The sequence below is a fragment of the Schistosoma haematobium genome, chromosome 1 (assembly GCF_000699445.3).
Source record: "Schistosoma haematobium chromosome 1, whole genome shotgun sequence".
NCBI classification, from domain to species: Eukaryota; Metazoa; Platyhelminthes; class Trematoda; order Strigeidida; family Schistosomatidae; genus Schistosoma; species Schistosoma haematobium.
This window is the reverse complement of record NC_067196.1, coordinates 32,503,201-32,521,469: the sequence shown is the minus strand read 5'-3', so window position 1 is coordinate 32,521,469 and position 18,269 is coordinate 32,503,201. Positions and strand designations below refer to the sequence as shown.

At 29.3% G+C, this 18,269-nt stretch overlaps 1 protein-coding gene across 1 annotated transcript in view; it reads right to left on the bottom strand.

The window, feature by feature from the left end:
- MS3_00007751 (uncharacterized protein) overlaps window positions 1-18,269 on the bottom strand; it is an 86,655-nt gene that overhangs the window by 35,592 nt on the left and 32,794 nt on the right. Inside the window, exons 2-3 of the mRNA XM_051216076.1 lie at window positions 14,600-14,640; window positions 6,398-7,457 (exon numbers count right to left, since the gene is read on the bottom strand). Coding sequence (XP_051073747.1) covers window positions 6,398-7,457; window positions 14,600-14,640 — 1,101 coding nt within the window. The remainder of the gene's footprint in view (window positions 1-6,397; window positions 7,458-14,599; window positions 14,641-18,269) is intronic.

The following is an 18,269-nucleotide window of genomic DNA, read 5'->3' as shown; positions in this document are numbered from 1 at the left end:
TGAATTTATTAACAACTCACTGACCGAGATCGGCTACCCCAGCGCGTTCATTAAGAAGTATATGCAGGATATAATAAAGAAGTCGGAGATTTCGACTGTTCGTAAGAAACCTTTATACATGAAAGTGCAATTCAACGGGGATGTGGCTAGTGACACTCTGAAATATAGGTTAACCAAAGTAATCACCAGGACATTCTACGCAGCCAATCTTGCGTTGACCTTCTCTTGTCGACCAGCGATGTCTACTCAAACGAAGGATAAGTTACTTGAGTTGGCCTCTTCCATGTGCATTTACAAATTCAGCTGCTCCTGTGGAGATAGCTATATAGGGCGTACTACCAGGCAACTTAACCAACGAATGAGTGAACATCTACCAACTTGGTACATAAAGGGCCAGAGAAAAACTATTCGCAGTTCTATATTGGCACATCTTATTGATAGCGGTCATGCAGTAGATAAATCGAAATCATTTCGAGTTATCTATCGTATACCTCCATCATTTCCCGACGGAGTCCGTTCCCATCTCCTATATATAGCTGAAGCCATTGGAATTCGTACATATATACCCCAATTTATGTGTACAGAAGAAATACGTGACCCCCCTATCCCTTCCATGGCCGGTTATAACTTAACTAACATTTATTTATTTAAACATTAAAATTAAAACACGAATTTCAGCGTTTAAATGGAATTTATTTATTTATTTTAAATTTTATTATTATCATTATTTATTTTATTCTATTTGTGTTATCGTTAACCTTATTTCCACACTCATTATTTGCTTGTAATTTTCCACCTCTTTGTATTCTTCACTATCTAATTATTTACACACATCTTATTACGTAATGATTTTAATGTTTTGTGATTACTATTCCTAGTCTATTTACCCATGTTTGTTTGACCTTCTATTTCCAACGATTAACTATTGATAAGAGTTTTGTTATTGTATTTTATTATTCTCACTCTTATCAGTTCACCTGTCTTCCTACTATCAACTTGTACTTTTACCTATTATGTGTAGTGACTTATTCTATCTCATAGTGATTATTGACCCATATTGCCTTGATTGGTTTTAAAAAAAATTTCGTATAAATATTCATGTATATTAGAGTAAAGCCTGATGACGATCTAATTGAAAACAATATTGTTCGCTTATATGTGTTGTTCCAAACTGATTATTGTTTAAATCTTGTATTAATAATTACTGATAATGATATTCTACTTCTAATAAACAAATATGATCTCATTTGTTCATTATCATAAAATTATATTTGAACTCATTAAAACGATAGCCATATTTTAAACTAGATTCTTAAATAAATGAAATACGTTGTTTAAATATCATCCGAAAGTTGACTACAAAAATAAACGACAATGTGTTTGATTTAGTTTTAAAATAGTTTCTACCATTTGAATGGATAGATACTAACAATAAACTTGGTAATGTACAGTTTGATCTTTTATAAAGTTTCAGTTGTTATATTTTTCTACTAAATCATTCACTTCTTATAAACCAGATTTCTTTTTGTTAATTAATATCACCATGTACTTCATTATCGAATGATTGAATCTAATGACTAGAACATACAATTTATTGAATCGATCAGATAATAGTAATAATAAACTAGTGAAATTACGTCATTATTATGAATGTTTCGAATAGTATTGTATATGTTTATATTATATTGTTTTAACTCATAACTGTTTTCGTAAATCAATGTTCACATAGTACATAATTCAATGTTCAACATTAATACTGGTAGTACCAATATTTAATGTAACAATTCTGAATAGATTTGTATTATATTCTGTTACAAGTTGTCATAAGGTAATGTTAAAAAAATCCTATAAAACAACAGAATTATTGTTTATTTACAGAAACCAATAATATGAAATTCTAAATTGAACCAACTGTTCGTTTTTATCAGGATTATAGATACATATATGTTGTGACATATGAAGCGGTATCTTAATGGTATAACTATTTAAGCTTCAATATGTAAATATGAGATTCTGATTTTTCTACGTATGCTCTACTTTGGGCCGATTGGTTAGTAGTACAATATCTTTCTGAAATCAACGTAAATATAACTGAACTCCATATACTAGTTAAATTGTGCCGTAATATTTTGTTGCAGTTTGAATAATAAGTGCAATAGAAAACTTTCGGGAGAAATATTCAAACCCAAAATCAAGTTTGATTGTAAATAATTGATGATATTCAGTTATATGTACTTAGTTTTAAAGTCTAGCTAAGCTACGCGATTTTCTACAGTGCAGTTGTCACTGGATAATTCAAACTCACAGTTCAGTGTTTGAAATTATAATGTTTTAAAAAATGAGACACCACTAGCCGTTTATTAATGATGTTTTTGATAGCAAAATGTTATTAATTGGATAGTTTAATTATCACAGGGGGTCGCGTATTCTTAAAATAAACTTGAATAAGCATTATTAATTGAGTTATATAACAGAGAATGCAACCCTGTTAAGAGAATTGACTTGAGTCACATATATACTTTAGCACCAGAGAGGTACAAAAGTGTAAAAATGACTTTGATGACCAACTGATGTTAATTTTTTTATATTTACGTGTTTGTAATCTTCTTTTTAAGCCACTTTTTATTTAACAAAATGTCTAAGAGTATAGTATTACTATCATCAAACCTGATCTTTGTCTCTACAAGAAATTTGTACGACCTATGTCGTTACTTTGGCCAGCATAATAACCAAAATTCAAGTCACATGCTAGTGCTTTAATATAAAATTTCTCCTTTATCAATGTCGAAATTTCAGTTCTTATCTTGTTTTTACATAACTGTGACATTTTTCTTACACAGACTCAACTTTTATTAGTACTTGATTTCTTATTGGGATTAAATCGGTTTTCATACGTCAGATTGTGAAATCTATTATTTTCAGAAAAGGTTTCGTGGATATTAGATTAATTTCGATAGTTGAGATCATGAGTCAATTGAAGCTAGACCACCATGAAAAACATGAAAGCATTGGACGGCCGTTTCGTCCTATGGTAGGACTCCTCAGCAGTGCACATCCACAACCCTGCCTCGCGAGATTCGATCCAGGACATATCAGTCTCGTTCGCGAATGCTTAACCTCTAGACCACTGATCTGGCATCCAACGGTAATAATCTCTAACTCCAACTAATCCACGAAATTGAGCGACACATCCACTATTGTCTTTTATTTATTAATATCTCCAAATATTAATCACTTCATCCACAATATCTTCTGGTTGTTTTATAAATTAATTGTGAACACTTACGAATTTATATGACAACAACTAATTAAAAGGAAGCATTTTTCTTCTCTCCATTTATCTTTTATCAAATGTCTAAATAGAGGTTTTTAACTTTCCCAAATAATAACGAGGAACAAATTCATTGAAAAATATCTACATTTTTGTGTACATTTAAGATGAACCAACTGATTACTAAATTAAACATTTATATATTACTATTAAGTTACTTTACTCTTACATAATTGCATCGCTGAAATTTGATACTGAAATCGATAATACAAACTATCAAACTAGAGGACATTTTTAAAATTATTCAGTAATGCTTGTTCATTTATAGATACATAACTGATACATTAGTTTAAGCGAACGCAATTTCAATTCTTTGATGCTTTTCATGAATTATGTTAATTATGTTTGTATGCAAATACTATGCCATATTTGATTCATTTCAAAACAATGAAGTTCTTGAGTATTTACAAGAGAAATTATACTTGGAACCAATAATAATCATCCCTTAATAAAATGATTAGAGTTTTTTCATTCTGACAGGTTTCAATCAAAACCAAAGATTCATCATTGTATATATAGTTTTAGAAGTAGATAATTATTACCGATTTCAAGTATAATTCTTTTTATATATATTGTAGAAATTCATCATTTTAATTATAAATAGAAAAGCTCAATGATGAACAATTAAAAGTCTAATACCATTCCTATCAGCTCTGTGTAGTTCAGTTTCTTGTAAATAAAAGTAAAAAATAAGTTTGTGATAAATCGAACAGAAAATTTCCTCCCTCGAATTGTCTTTATTCTTGATCAATCCCATTACGAGTCTTTTCTGTTATTTAATTATGAATGCTGAAAATAACTACTTCAAAAATTCACATCAGATAGATCTTATTTCGTTAACAAAGTTTTTGTTTAATTAAAAAAACTAGTGATACTTATTTTCAAAGAAGTAAGTAACAAACATAATGGTGTTAACTGAAATTAATCAGTTCACTTTTTGACCTTAAAAAAATTGTGTTCAATGTATTATAGTAACTACTATATTAGGGACATATGAAGAAAACAAGTAATCGATCCAAATACTATACTCTATGGTAGAATATTGAAAAGAAAGGAATATTATAGAAAGGAAAAGCTTCAAAATCATAATTTTCTTTTAAATGAAATTCAACAATCTCCGTAACCTTATGCTAGTAATAATTTTCTGACAGAAGTAGAAAATTAGACGTAAAAAACACAGTTTAGTATGGTTGAATTCCTCAAAGTGTATATATACTGATAAAGACTGATCGATTGCGATCCTTGGTATCAATAAGGGAAAAAATCAAACATGTGTGAGTATAATTGATAGATCAAATGAATAGAATAACACCATGTAAAAGATCTCATTGAAAGAGCTAATTATCAACCTTATGACTTAAAGTTTCTAATTGAAGGTTGTAATTATCCCACTGAACTCAATCAGGAAGTCTGAACCTACATATTTACACCCACTGAGTTCGTGAACTAATCTTAAATAATAATGTGGTAACCCTAAACTCCTGCTCAAGTAGATTCTTTGATGGATAGAATAATGTATAGGTGTCATTTGAACATGACTTCATCTTAAATATTTCATTTAAAGGTGGTTTACAACCTCAGGATTAGTTTACCATATTCAACTAAAACTACATTGCAGATCAGGTTTGATCGCTTAGTGGTTTTCCCATGCAAAACATTTATACTATACTGCAATCAGATACTGATGATCAATGTCAATCTTCTTCCCTTTAGGTTACTGATAAATGAACAGACATCTCACATGCATTTGATTTATTTAAAGCTACACAAAGAAGAATAAAGTCAGAGTTTGACTACTATAACTACATTTTCAGAAAGGTCACATTGTTTTTATTTTTTCCTTCGTATTAATTACATAGGATTTATCAATAATTTTGCTATTATAGGCTATGTAATAAGACATTCCTGTCTTTTAAATTCATATCAACATCCATTAGTAAATTTTGGAAATGGGTTTACCAATCGACGAAAACTTATGTAAAAAGAACCATTTGGGAAATGAAGCCTTTATAATCATCTGAAGTATTATTAATTTTTAACTCTATACATAGATGCATATATAGTCAATCACCTCACCAGTTGGTAATACTCTACGTACTATTATTTTTATATAGAATGTGGGGGATCTTTAGGTATATATATAATGTGAAGAAAAATAACCATATATCTCCGTAAACTGGACTGGAACAAAGTTATACTTGACATAATACTGTCTATATTCATACAAAACATTACATCAGACGTCAGTTTATAAAAACAATATAACAAAATAGACTGTCAAAACAAGATGAAGGTTTGAAAAATTATGATGAGAGTGTATTTAGTTAAGGGTTCATAATACAAACAATAAAGGGTATTTATACATCTGTTTAAGCTAATTATTGAATGTGATTAGTTACTACATTCAACTGTTATAGTATACCTCAAATTTGTAGTCAATACTTATCCCATGAAATATGAACTTATATTTCATGTTTTTGTGTACATACGCTTTTTGTGAAGTACATAATCCTAGATAATCCAATTAATATATATATTAACATATTAATGTACTTTCTGTTCAACAAATTAAAATTATATGTTTATCAGACAAATGTCAGTCAGTTCGCTAATACATCTTGAGAGTATTTCTAACGATTATGAAACTGACTAGCTTAACATGTTATCAACCGTGGTTAAGAATAAAATTCACTGATGATCCTGATATAATCTTTAATTGCATTGCTTATAACAATCAAATGAGCTTTCTTAACAGAACAAAATTCGTCATGCTTCTCTTTTAGATTGAACTATACCTTCTAATAAATACAATTCTTATCCATTCATTTACTGATTATGCGATATTATCCCCATCGATCTCATTCCAGTATTGTTATTTGAGTTTGTATCAAGCAATTTCGCTGCCATATTACACTAAAATGTTTTTGTGATATAAATATATTAACAAGATAATCAAATCTTCTAAATATCACAATTATTACTGTCTTGTAACTATTAATATATACACATAACTTTTAGCATTAGATATTTCTAAATAAGTTATTTTTAATATGAAAATAAACTTACCATTGTTTCTATATGAACGTTTCTCTTCATTCAATAATGACCGTTCATTAGTGTTCAAGTGTTTTGGAAAGAAGTGTTCCTTTCTGGTATATGTTGATGACATTGACGATGATGATGTTTGAGGTAGTCGTATATTATTATACATTATTTCAGAGTGATTTTCAATGATTTCTTTTCGACTTGATCTGTCTTCCTTACAAGTTACAATAATTTTCTGTGGTTTAATTATTTCAGTATTATATACATGTTTATCTGAATTATATAATTTTTCATATTCATTATTGTTATTTTCAGATTGTAAATTAACTATATTTGATTCCGATTTTAAATTTGCATTTTCTTTTCTATACTGATTGATTGAAAATTGTTGGTTTTGTTGATTACTAACAAGAATATTTTTATCATTATCATCGGTATATTGTAAAACGGGTGTGACTGGTCCATAGTTTTCAGCCAATGAATAATTAGATTGAGTCAACGCCCTTGTGTTCTTATTGATCATTTCTGGTTTAAACGTATCAGAATTAAATATGTTGTTTGATAATGTCGGTGTATTTATACTAGAAACATTTGGTAAAATAAATAAAGCTTCATCTCTTTGTAATGGTGATGATGATGATGATGATGATGGAGGTAATTTATGGTTTTCATCAACAGAACTAAAAGAAATAATTTGTTGATCCTCATCATTATTATCATCATCATCATTTAGTGAACTTTGACTTGTTTCAACTATTTTTGATAAACGTTTCTTTTTAGATTCATTTGTGGTCATATGATAATTTGGTCGTCTCATATCTGGTAGAATTACACCGCCTAACTGTTTGACATTCGTACCAATCCATGATTCTGGTTGTGATGTATCGTAATGAGCTTCGTTCAGATCATCGGATGATGACGATGAGGTGAATGATGATGGTGATGATGAATTTGATATGGAATCACTGGATTCATTGTCGGAATCTGAATAATGCAATTTGTCAGACAATAGATCCGTTAAGTTATTATTGGAACGATTTGGTCGTTTCAGTTTAACACGTTTGTATGAAGCTGTAGAAATCTTTTAATGCACAGGGAAAAAAAGTAAACAGACTACTTAACAATGAACAAGGAAAAACCAAAGTTTTATTATATGTACGTCATTAATAGTAATTGCAAACCACTTCTGATGTTTGGTCATTAAGCTAATTTGAGTGAAGCTAATTTTTCCAAAAGAATTGCTATTTTTAAAGAAACCAAAAGAACATGTCATTTTTTGGTTTTAATATCGAAAGTGACACCAAGTTTATAATCATATTCTTTTAATTCCTATATTTGTTTGATAAAATACTCAGAAATGTTAACGATTAGTTTAAGGGAAGATAAACTTTCATATGCCTCACTATCGAATTATTTACGATTAGAAGTACAAAATACTTTTTACGCATAAAAATACCTAACGTCGTTGTCTTATTTGCACTATCGCAGCTAGAAATGAATAGAGACACCCCAAACTCTCCACCTTCATATTCCATTGCTAGCTATACTACTCCTGTTCAACTAATTACTTGGTGAACATAAACATCCAGGTTCATCCCTTAATTTCAGAGCAAAATTGTATTTCTTAGACATTCTCATAGAGGAAATAAAGTGGAATCGAATAACCTTTTTCATGTGATTTGCCATATTTACTTCATTGTTTAGGGATATGTTTACTAATTGTGGTTGAAGCTAATGGGACCCATCTTGGAAAATCTGATCCCAGTTTCGCGAAAGAAATTCGTAAAATTATTGTAATTATTCTAACTGCACCTTCATTTACTATTTTGTGCAACAGGACTAACTTTCACTTTTTAAACTTCCTGGTTTATGAAGTTAATAATTTTGATTAAGTCTTATTTATTTTTTTAAGACATAACCTTTGTTTCTTTCATAGAAACTGTTATTATCCATTCAGTAGTTGAATTTCTAAAGGCCGATTTTTTCAACCTTAGGCAGACATCACGCGTTTTCAAGATTAATACAACACTATAAAGTCTCTTGGTTGATTCTGATGCTTCAAACAGGATTGGAGAAGATTTAGATTAATAAAACCAGGAAGAGATGAATTATGTGATGCTTTCATTTATTAATTTTAACACTTATGGACTATATACTTAAAGAATAATATTATTTCACAAAATCTTAGAACAGGTTAAATAAAGTGAAGCAGATTCAAACTTTTTCTGTTTCATGACAAAAAATACACCTAATATTAGGTTTTCCCATTTTCGTCATTTAATATCACGTGCTTATATGTCTTATGTGGATGTTTTTGATGGTATTTTATATTGTTCTCTTTTAATTCAAATAAAAATGTAAATCATAGTTACTTGTAACATATAAACACACATAAGTACTATGGGCCCTGTGATTAAAGCATAAAATAAATCTTAGTATACTAAAAATATTTCATAATTGCATTTATTTGTTTGGTGAAAATAATGTGACTACTTATGAGTAGCACAAATGAAAATAAAAAATACTGAGGCTATAATCTTGTCTAAAAATATCACATGTATTTTGAATAGAAGTCGAAAATGATAGAAATTTCATTGAAAGACAAAATAACTACTGTGAGTATGTACTACTCCATCAATAGAAAACATTTTGGGCAAAATTAAAATAAAAGTATGATTAACATAGTTTAACACTAACTAACACCTGAATTCAAAAATTTGGATGAAACTCTTCTTTTTTATACAAACGGTAGTAAAAAAATTTATCGTCCTGTAATGTTTCTACTAATTAAGTCGAAGTTGGAACTCTTCATCAGTAGTGAGTTAGGGTTGAGTATAAATAATTTCATACCCAAAACTGTCTAAGATTCTATATATTTTGATTAATGATAGCAGTTATGTTTATCCTATATCGTAGAGTAACACCTAATTTTGTTTTACATTTACTTACTTTTGCTGATTTTATACTTTGGTTATTATCGATTAGCTATCAAAGAATCTTTGTTTCCTTACAGTATTTTTCTTCTGCCTTGACGATTTTAGTCCTTTTGTCTCTGAGATATATCGTTATCTTCATATTTATTAAATCTACATGCATATGTTTATTGAATTATGTTAATAAATGTCAGTGCTATGAAATTCAGAACACACTTTCTAAAGCTTTAGTTCTGATATATATATATATATATATATATATACGTGTATCGAAATAACGAAACATTTGGTCAGAAATGGTAGACTGACTATAAAAGACACTAACCAGGGATATGCAGTAAAATGATTATCTTTTTTCTTGTAATTTATTATAAACTGTAGTGCGAAACATTTTAAGGGAATATAATGATTTCACAAGCTCAATTTATCAGATGAGACCATAACAATGAATAATTTTAACTGCACAGAAAAATATTAACATTATGCTTTATATCCTTAGTTACATACAAAGGAGCAAGCTTAGTTAGTTTGAAGCATTAACACATTTAAAAATTAAGAAACGAACAGTTTATCAAAGAATAGTTAGCTTTTCAAAAATTAAGATTGTAATATAAATTAATTTGGATATATTTAATGGCGTTTACATAAACAATTGAAAAAATAATTTAGAATATTGATAGAGATGCTTTTCAAAACTACTATTGGCAAAAATTATTTTTAATAGTGTAAAAAAAAGATAGAAAACTATGAGGCGTCCTACAATAGGACGAAACGACCGTCCAGTGCTTCCATGTTTTCCATGGTGGTCTAGCTTCAATTGATTCATGATCTCAATTATTGAAATTACTAGAATATCCACAAAACCCCCTTCTGATGCTAATCAACATATGCTCACTAGTGACTGGCTTCAAGGTGTATAACCTGGAGTTCTAGTGAGAAGCAGTGACCAGTGGAGTCCAACCGGGTCTGTTGTGAGATATCAACTCACTGAAGACAATGGTGTACGGTGGCGCAACTTCGTGGATTAGTTGAAGTTAGAGGTTAACACCGTTGGATGCCAGATCAGTGGTCTAGAGGTTAAGCGTTCGCGAACGAGACTGATATGTCCTGGATCGAATGTCGCGAGGCGGGGTTGTAGATACGCACTACTGAGGAGTCCAACCATAGGACGAAACGGCCGTCCATTGCCTCCAGGTTTCCCATAGTGGTCTAACTTCAATAGACTCATGATCTCAACTACTGAGAAAACTGTAGTGTCGGTTATTATGTTAAGCCTATGTACCTTATTCTAGCTTTCAGACAGGTCAACCTATTCATTCTACTTGAGTCACATTTTGACCTTGCTAATTATTCGCTTATCAATGTAGACTGTTTTTATATGAGCGTATATATGTGAACATTTCTTTTCCTATTCATCACACGTCTGTAACTTATTTTCCTGTAGCTATAAATATTGATTGACGCTTGGTTAATTGGAGTTTGCTTGCTCGCCATCTCCACGGCGCGTCGTTTCGCTTTGCTCTATTCCATTCGCTTTATATACAAAATAAATCTATTCAAGCACCCATTTTCGTTATTTGACTTATTTAATTTCGTTATTGACTAACGCGATTTAGGTCGATGATTATATACGAGGATAGGCGATAAATATATTTCAATAACAGTCATTCATACGATCTACCTGGGGTCAGATCCCGGGCCAATAAAGTATAGAGTCCGTCGACAACATCGTCCGATATAAATGACGACAAAATAAAGGGCCCCACTAAAAAACCTATGAGTTGAACGTGTTAAATTTTAAATAACACCAGTTTGAAAATAGGTTATAATTATTGCTCATTTTTTATTACTGAGGTAGTTGTAGATTAATCAATGGATTTTTTTAATGCAGAATATATATTTTAACCAAACCATTTTTACAGCTTCATTAAATCTCAGTGGGCCATTATACTATTTCTCACTGATCAGGCTGGATTGGAACACTATGTTCACCTAACGGCATTTACTAAATTTATTGCGTTCAAAAAACATTTCTATTCTAAATTATCATTTCAAATGTTCAAATAAGTGCCATTAAATATATTAAACTAAATGACATTATAGTTTTGATTTTCACAAAGCTTACTGTCTTATGATACATTAATATTTTGGCATAATGAAAGTTGTTCACTTTTATAAAACTGATGATAAAGAACCATATTAAAAATCTCTGTCTTATTTGATTCGCTTAAATTTAATCTCATACACATTCATGAAATTTCAGTTCATACTTTGTAAGTGTTTTACACCTCATATCTATATTTACATTTATAATGATGTCAGTAAGAAATACAACAAAAAGTAGTCACACTCGAAGTATTTGTTAACGGAGTTTATATACCAACAGAGAGTAATAAAATTCACTTATGAATATCGATAATAGAAAAATATAAATCTTTACAATTAGTAATAAATATAAAGATAATTTCATTGTTACTAATATTAGTAATCAACATAATCGGTTATTATCAATATTTCTTGGTAATGCTTATTAGAGAATTAGTATTTGAGTAATGAGAGATAAAAAAATGACAAACAAAAGGTGTATCTTGACTGATTAGATTGAATCTAAAATAAAGTATTACAAAATATGGAATGTAATACATCAAAAATAATAACCACAATCCACTCACTTGATGACAGATTTAAATTTAGTATTATTAATTGAGAACTTCGTGTTATTAACTCAGAATTAGTTAAAGCAAACATAAATTACATTAAAAAGAGTGTACATTACAAAACTTTTACAAGGGAATCAACTACTTTGGTAGATTCAACTATTATGTAATCAATGTTAAATATAAACACTTATGAAGTTATTTATTTTATTCACTTCTCATTACTATGATTTCATCCAAGTCATTCATAGAGGTTAAGTAATAAAGTTTGGTGAAGTTGATGAATTGAAGAAGCTTGAGGTACTCCTTTAACGATCATGAAACACATATTCGTATTCCATATTGGTACTATATGATCTACTTCATTACAAATAGTTTGTTAAATTAGGATCAATTTCAAATTAACTTTACGAGTTTCTGTTGACTTAAACATATTCTGGTTATATAATATACGGAGTTTAATATTCTCCAAATTTCTAATCAGTTCTAAAATGAGACCCTTACAATAGAATAGGACTACATATAGATTTGAAAATTAAAACATTTCTAATTTATTTTGTTCATATATAGGATCCTAATAAATTCATCAATAAGTGTTCCATTAGAACACGAAATAAGGACACATTAGTAAAATTGCTTTCATCATCAAGATAAAATATTAAATCCGCGTTGTGCAAATAAGAAAATGTAGTGTCGGTTGCTATGTTAAGCCCACATAGTTTATCCTAGCTTCCGGATAGGCCAATCTATTTGCTCTTCTTGAGTCATATTTTGACCTTATTAATCATTCGCTCGTCAACCTTGACTTTTTATGCAAGTGTATGTATGTTCATTTCCTATCTTACTCATCACGTCTGTAACTTAGTTTTATCTGACTATAAATATCGAATAGTGCTTGATTAAGTCGAGTTGGATCATACACCTTCTTTATTGCCCATAATTTCCCTCTTCCCTTCGTCCCTTTGATTGTCTGTCCAGATCAGTGGTGCGTATGCAAAATATACGTATTCAGAGACCCATTCTCGTATTTGAATTATTTAATTCCGTTATTCATCAACTCGATTTGAGTTCATGATTATATACGAGGATTGGCGACATGTATATTTCGATAACAATCAATCATTCATACGATCTACTTGGAGTTAGATATTCGAGGGCCAAAAAAAACGTTTTTCAGTTAAATCCATCTAAGAATTAACTGTAGTATACAAACCAGATCTTTTAGTTATTGTACGTGTTTAATTTCATTGATTGAGAAACTTCGATCTGGTTTAATTTATGACAAAATGTAATTGAAATTGTAAAAGTACTATTTATTTAAGCACTATACATGTGTATATATCCTATATAATCACAGTATAATATATTTTTGAACATTTTGATAACTTTAATTTTTTCTACATTAAGCCAAATAAATTTGTAATTGGAATTTACTTATTAAACAGTTGTCTACTCATATCACAAATTAAATAAATTTGGAAGAGTGAACCGCTAGATTCCGACTGAGTAGTGTAAAACTAAGGATGTTTCAATGAGATTAATTTGTTGTGAGTTCATGCGTGTACGCTATTGTGAAGTTCTGAGTTAGGACAAAAGACTTGTCTATTATTTCTTGGTTTTTTAAATAATCCATCTGTTGATATCTTATTAAGGTTTAGACTTAACAATCATTTTGGAGTTATTCAGCGGAAAAAATATTAAATCAGTTATCGTTAATTTAAAAAAACGTGAAGAAGTGCTGTAAAACCTAGTTTCACACGTTATATTTTAAATGAATTCATGTCAAATGAAGAAATGTATATTGTTTAGGAAGATTAGTTCAAGAGCATGATAAACACGTAACTAAAAGTTCTCCATTTTTTTTGACAAACTTAACTTTAGAACATTTGTATTCTTCATTATACAAATAATCACTATAGTTTAAATTTCATTTTTATATTGTTGTTAAACGTGTTTATGCTTTTACAGGTTTTCCAGTTACTTTTAATGAATGTATAAACTTGCTGAAATTGGAAAGCACTAAAAACTATATTTATTCTCTATTTATTTTTCCGAAAATTCGGATTATTTAGTAGAGTCCTATTTGTGTCGGATGGCGAGAGTTATCCACTTCAGATAATGGATGAAGGATTGTGCAGTATCACGGACAAACTGAATTTAAACATTAACACCGCTGGATACTGGCTCACTGATCTAGAGGTTAAGTGATCTCTCTCCAGACTGAAATTTCAGGGTCAGACTCCTGTGTATAGGGTCGTAGATTCACACTGCTGAGTTGTTCCATACTAAGATGAGGTGGCTGTTCAGTCCTTCTAGGTTTTCAGTGGTGTTCTAGCTAAGACCGATTCATGAATTTAACCATTGAAATTACTACAATCTCCATAAATCCCCCATTCTGATAAAAATTCGTATTTATTTTTTTTTCATTTATTTATCACCTACTTCTTCATTGTCTTTTTCTTCATGTCTTTTACAACTTTTATTTATTCTAGCATTTCATCGTATCGACAATTGAAATAAACTGATGTTAATGTATAACATTACCAAAATTACGTAATCTATTGTTCTGTTTTATCCATGACTAATTTACAATCTACATATTTCAATGAAGGTCATGACTACTGTATACTTACCTTTTTGTTATTATCGTTAACTTCCAATTCATTCGATTCATCTGAGTAGAAAAATAAAAAAAATAAAAGAGTAAATTTATATGATTGAAATGTCAAAACGTGTTTTCACTGACATCAACTGATGATTAATGATGTAACGTATTGCGAAACATTTTAAAGCTTTACAGCTTTTTATCACCTATTTGATAATATCTTAAATATATTTTTAAATCATGATAACTGTTTTCTATATTTTCCAACTTTCGTTGGTTTTAACTGTTCTGAGTGAATGCTACAAAAACTGCTATTTTAAAATTTTTGCTTAAATGTAAACTATTTATTCAGTAAGTAAATCATACTACTCTCAAGTAGTAATAATAAATACTTAATTTATTGGTTTTTGTGAGGCAATCTGAAATCTTCAGTACTTTAGGACATAGAAAAAATTGGTTATTTTTAATCAGTAGTGTCGTCATGATCAGTATTCTTTGATAAATACGACTATTTATGGATGAAATTAAAATCCTCTAAAATAAAAATAAAAAACAGTGACTCAAATGTCATCAGGAAGGTCAAAGTGTTTGGTAAATTTCTACTATAAAATGGTTTATCGGGGTGAGGTTGTTTTTCTGAAGAAAAGAATAGAATGGTAAATGTTTCGAAGCACTTAGAGTTAAATTCACTGTGAACGCATTCTACTAATTAGCTAGATTTGAAACATATTTCGATAGTTGGAAATTATTCATTTTCAAAAGTTACAAAACGCACAACAAAGAATACTCTTTAATGTATCTTTAATTTGAACATTTCAGCAATTCATCGTCTTATATTGTAGGCAAAATTGGTTTGATAAAGCAGAAATGTGAAAACGCCTGGTTATTTATCTTATGATTTGAAAAAAGTTTCACTATCAGTTGTCCATAACTCATTCTTGGATGTTTCGTTAATAATCTAACTGTTGTTGAATTCCGCATAATGTTTAGAAAACGGCCTACTAAAGTGTCCTTTCCCGTTTTATTAACGATACTGAGTAAATCCAACTTAAACTAGTTTTCCCATGATATTTACTTCAAACACTTGTGTTTTTAATTTTGTTATTAATAGTATTTGATCATGTTAAAATGCAATTTTTGTAGGGTAAAACAAACCTATATGACTACAGGTATTACAATACATAATTAATACTACCAAACTTATCATGTTTTAGATAAAGTAATTATTACTGACATGCACAACTTAGAAAACAATTGTCTTCAATTTCATTGAATATTGATTGGTAATTATTTGACTTAGCGTTTAGTTTATCCGTTTAATTGGAATGAACAATATTATTAATATTTGAGCACAGTTTATTACTTCATTTGACAGCTAGATTCAAAATGAAATTTCTTTATCTCAATAGATCGGAAGTGAACTGGAATTTCTAGTCAACTATTTGCAATTTATTTGATTTTATGTAATTTTTGTTTACAATTAGTATTTACTATATATGTCTACAGTGATTAGTGCAACTTATCAATCATATTTACAGGGAAACCAGAAATTTACAGTGAGTTACTCAAGTTAATGTTATGCTTTTACAGTTATGTCTATACAATGAAAATCTTACTAATAAATAGGCTTATTTAACAACTTTAAATGCAAAAAAAGATTATCAATATTGGATCATTTATCAAAACAAAATGATTGATGAATACAAAGAAACTATTTACAAAAACAAATATGAAGTAAAATGAGACGTGAATGATAACTTATAATGAATAGTTTCGCGAATTACTAAAATGTTTAACGATTTGATTGGAATTATAGTAGAGGTGAATAAGATGCCAATATATTATTCTAATTCAAACTACATTCATTTATGTAATGCACTAAAGCGTTATTTATTCAATAGTGATTTTAAATGCTTATGAATATTTCAGTTTTTATTTAATCTACCGTTTATCGTTTGCCTAAATTACATTCCAACTAGTCAATTTACCATTATAGAAAGTATAATCTGCACTAGACATATCAAGTATTTATTGATATTCATGTTTAATCCACAGATATTCAGTTACATACATCTTAATTACATAAAGATCTAACTTACTGAAATATAAATCTAATAAATTACCTTATTATTACGTTTCGTAAACTAGGTATTATATCCACATCACATATCATTCAATACTAATGGAAATCAAATGTAGTTCAGACTAATTAATTCATTGTGGCTGGTGTATCAAGTGTAGTAAAGCATACTAAAGAATACTGATCATCAAAGTTAGTTATTAATTAGTCACTTGGTATAAAGTATTGAATTTATTACGGTTCCTAATCATCACATTTTTCGAGTCAAGCAAGTCATTTAGTAAGTTCATATAAAAAGGTGTTTAAATAACGGATTACTTTCGAACCATCTGGAGTGATGACAGACTTCCTCCACAATGATTCAATGAAGATTATACCAAATTTATCAATTTGTTGGCGTTGAACGTTTGGATTAAATGTTTACTTATTTCAGAATACACATTACATACTTATGACACGATTGAAATTGGAGGGTAACAACCATTCGATAAACTGGTATATAAACTGAACAAAAATATTCAAAATTCTGTTAAAACTATCATTAACAGTAAATGAATAAAGGATTCATGATTATTCATTTGTTCTTATACAAACTTTAACGTCAGAAATGACAATCCGGCTTGTGAAGAAAAATTTTATGAATTCAACTTGACCAGTAATATATAAAATTTATTAAGACTGTGTATCAAAGTAAAGAAAAAACAACAATGCTTTCTGAGGTAACAACATAAAAATACTGGAAGGCGAAGGTTTTCAATAAATACTTCTACAAACTACTTGTTATAACTTAACTAATAACAAGCTTTTTAGTCTGCTATTATTAACTTAAAGTAATTTTCTTCATACTGTAATCAAGCCTAATAGTCTCTTGGTATTGTGCTTATCTGTATTTCGGATTTGTAACATTTGTAGACAGGATATTTTCGTATTATCATGTTACTTGATATTTTCTAAGTTTTATTTAAATTTTAGTAATCTTTATTATATCATAATGATATATCTTAGCATCACCTTCTGACCAAATTCATTTCAATGTGTATGTGAAGCTCTATTTGTCTCTTTGATACTGAAATCATACATGTTATAAGTAGCTAACAAGAATGTAGCAAAATAAAGTGAATGCATGATATCCTACCCAAAAACACTAAGCTAGTTAATGAAGAGACGTTTCATAAAAGTATATTTAATTAGATGTCACCAGAATTTAGGATGATATATATATATATATATATATATATATATATATATATAATTTGCTCTACATACTCTAATATTTGAAAAATAGTATTTCGCAACTGAAATCGCTTAACCTATCATTCTGATTTTAAATGATTCTTTTATTATCAGAAGGGGTTTTGTGAAGATTATAGTAATTTCAATAGTTTAAGTCATGAGTCATTTAAAGGTAGAAAACCATGGAAAACCTGAAAGCACTGAAAGGCCGTTTCGTCCTAGTATGGGACTCCTCATCAGTGCGCATCCACGATCTCACCCCCCGCGAGATTCGAACCTAGGACCTATCAGTTTCGCGCGCGATCGCTTAACTATTAGACCACTGAGTCGGCATCCATCTTTTATTATTAAAACAAACATGGATAGTAATTAATGTGGTTTACAT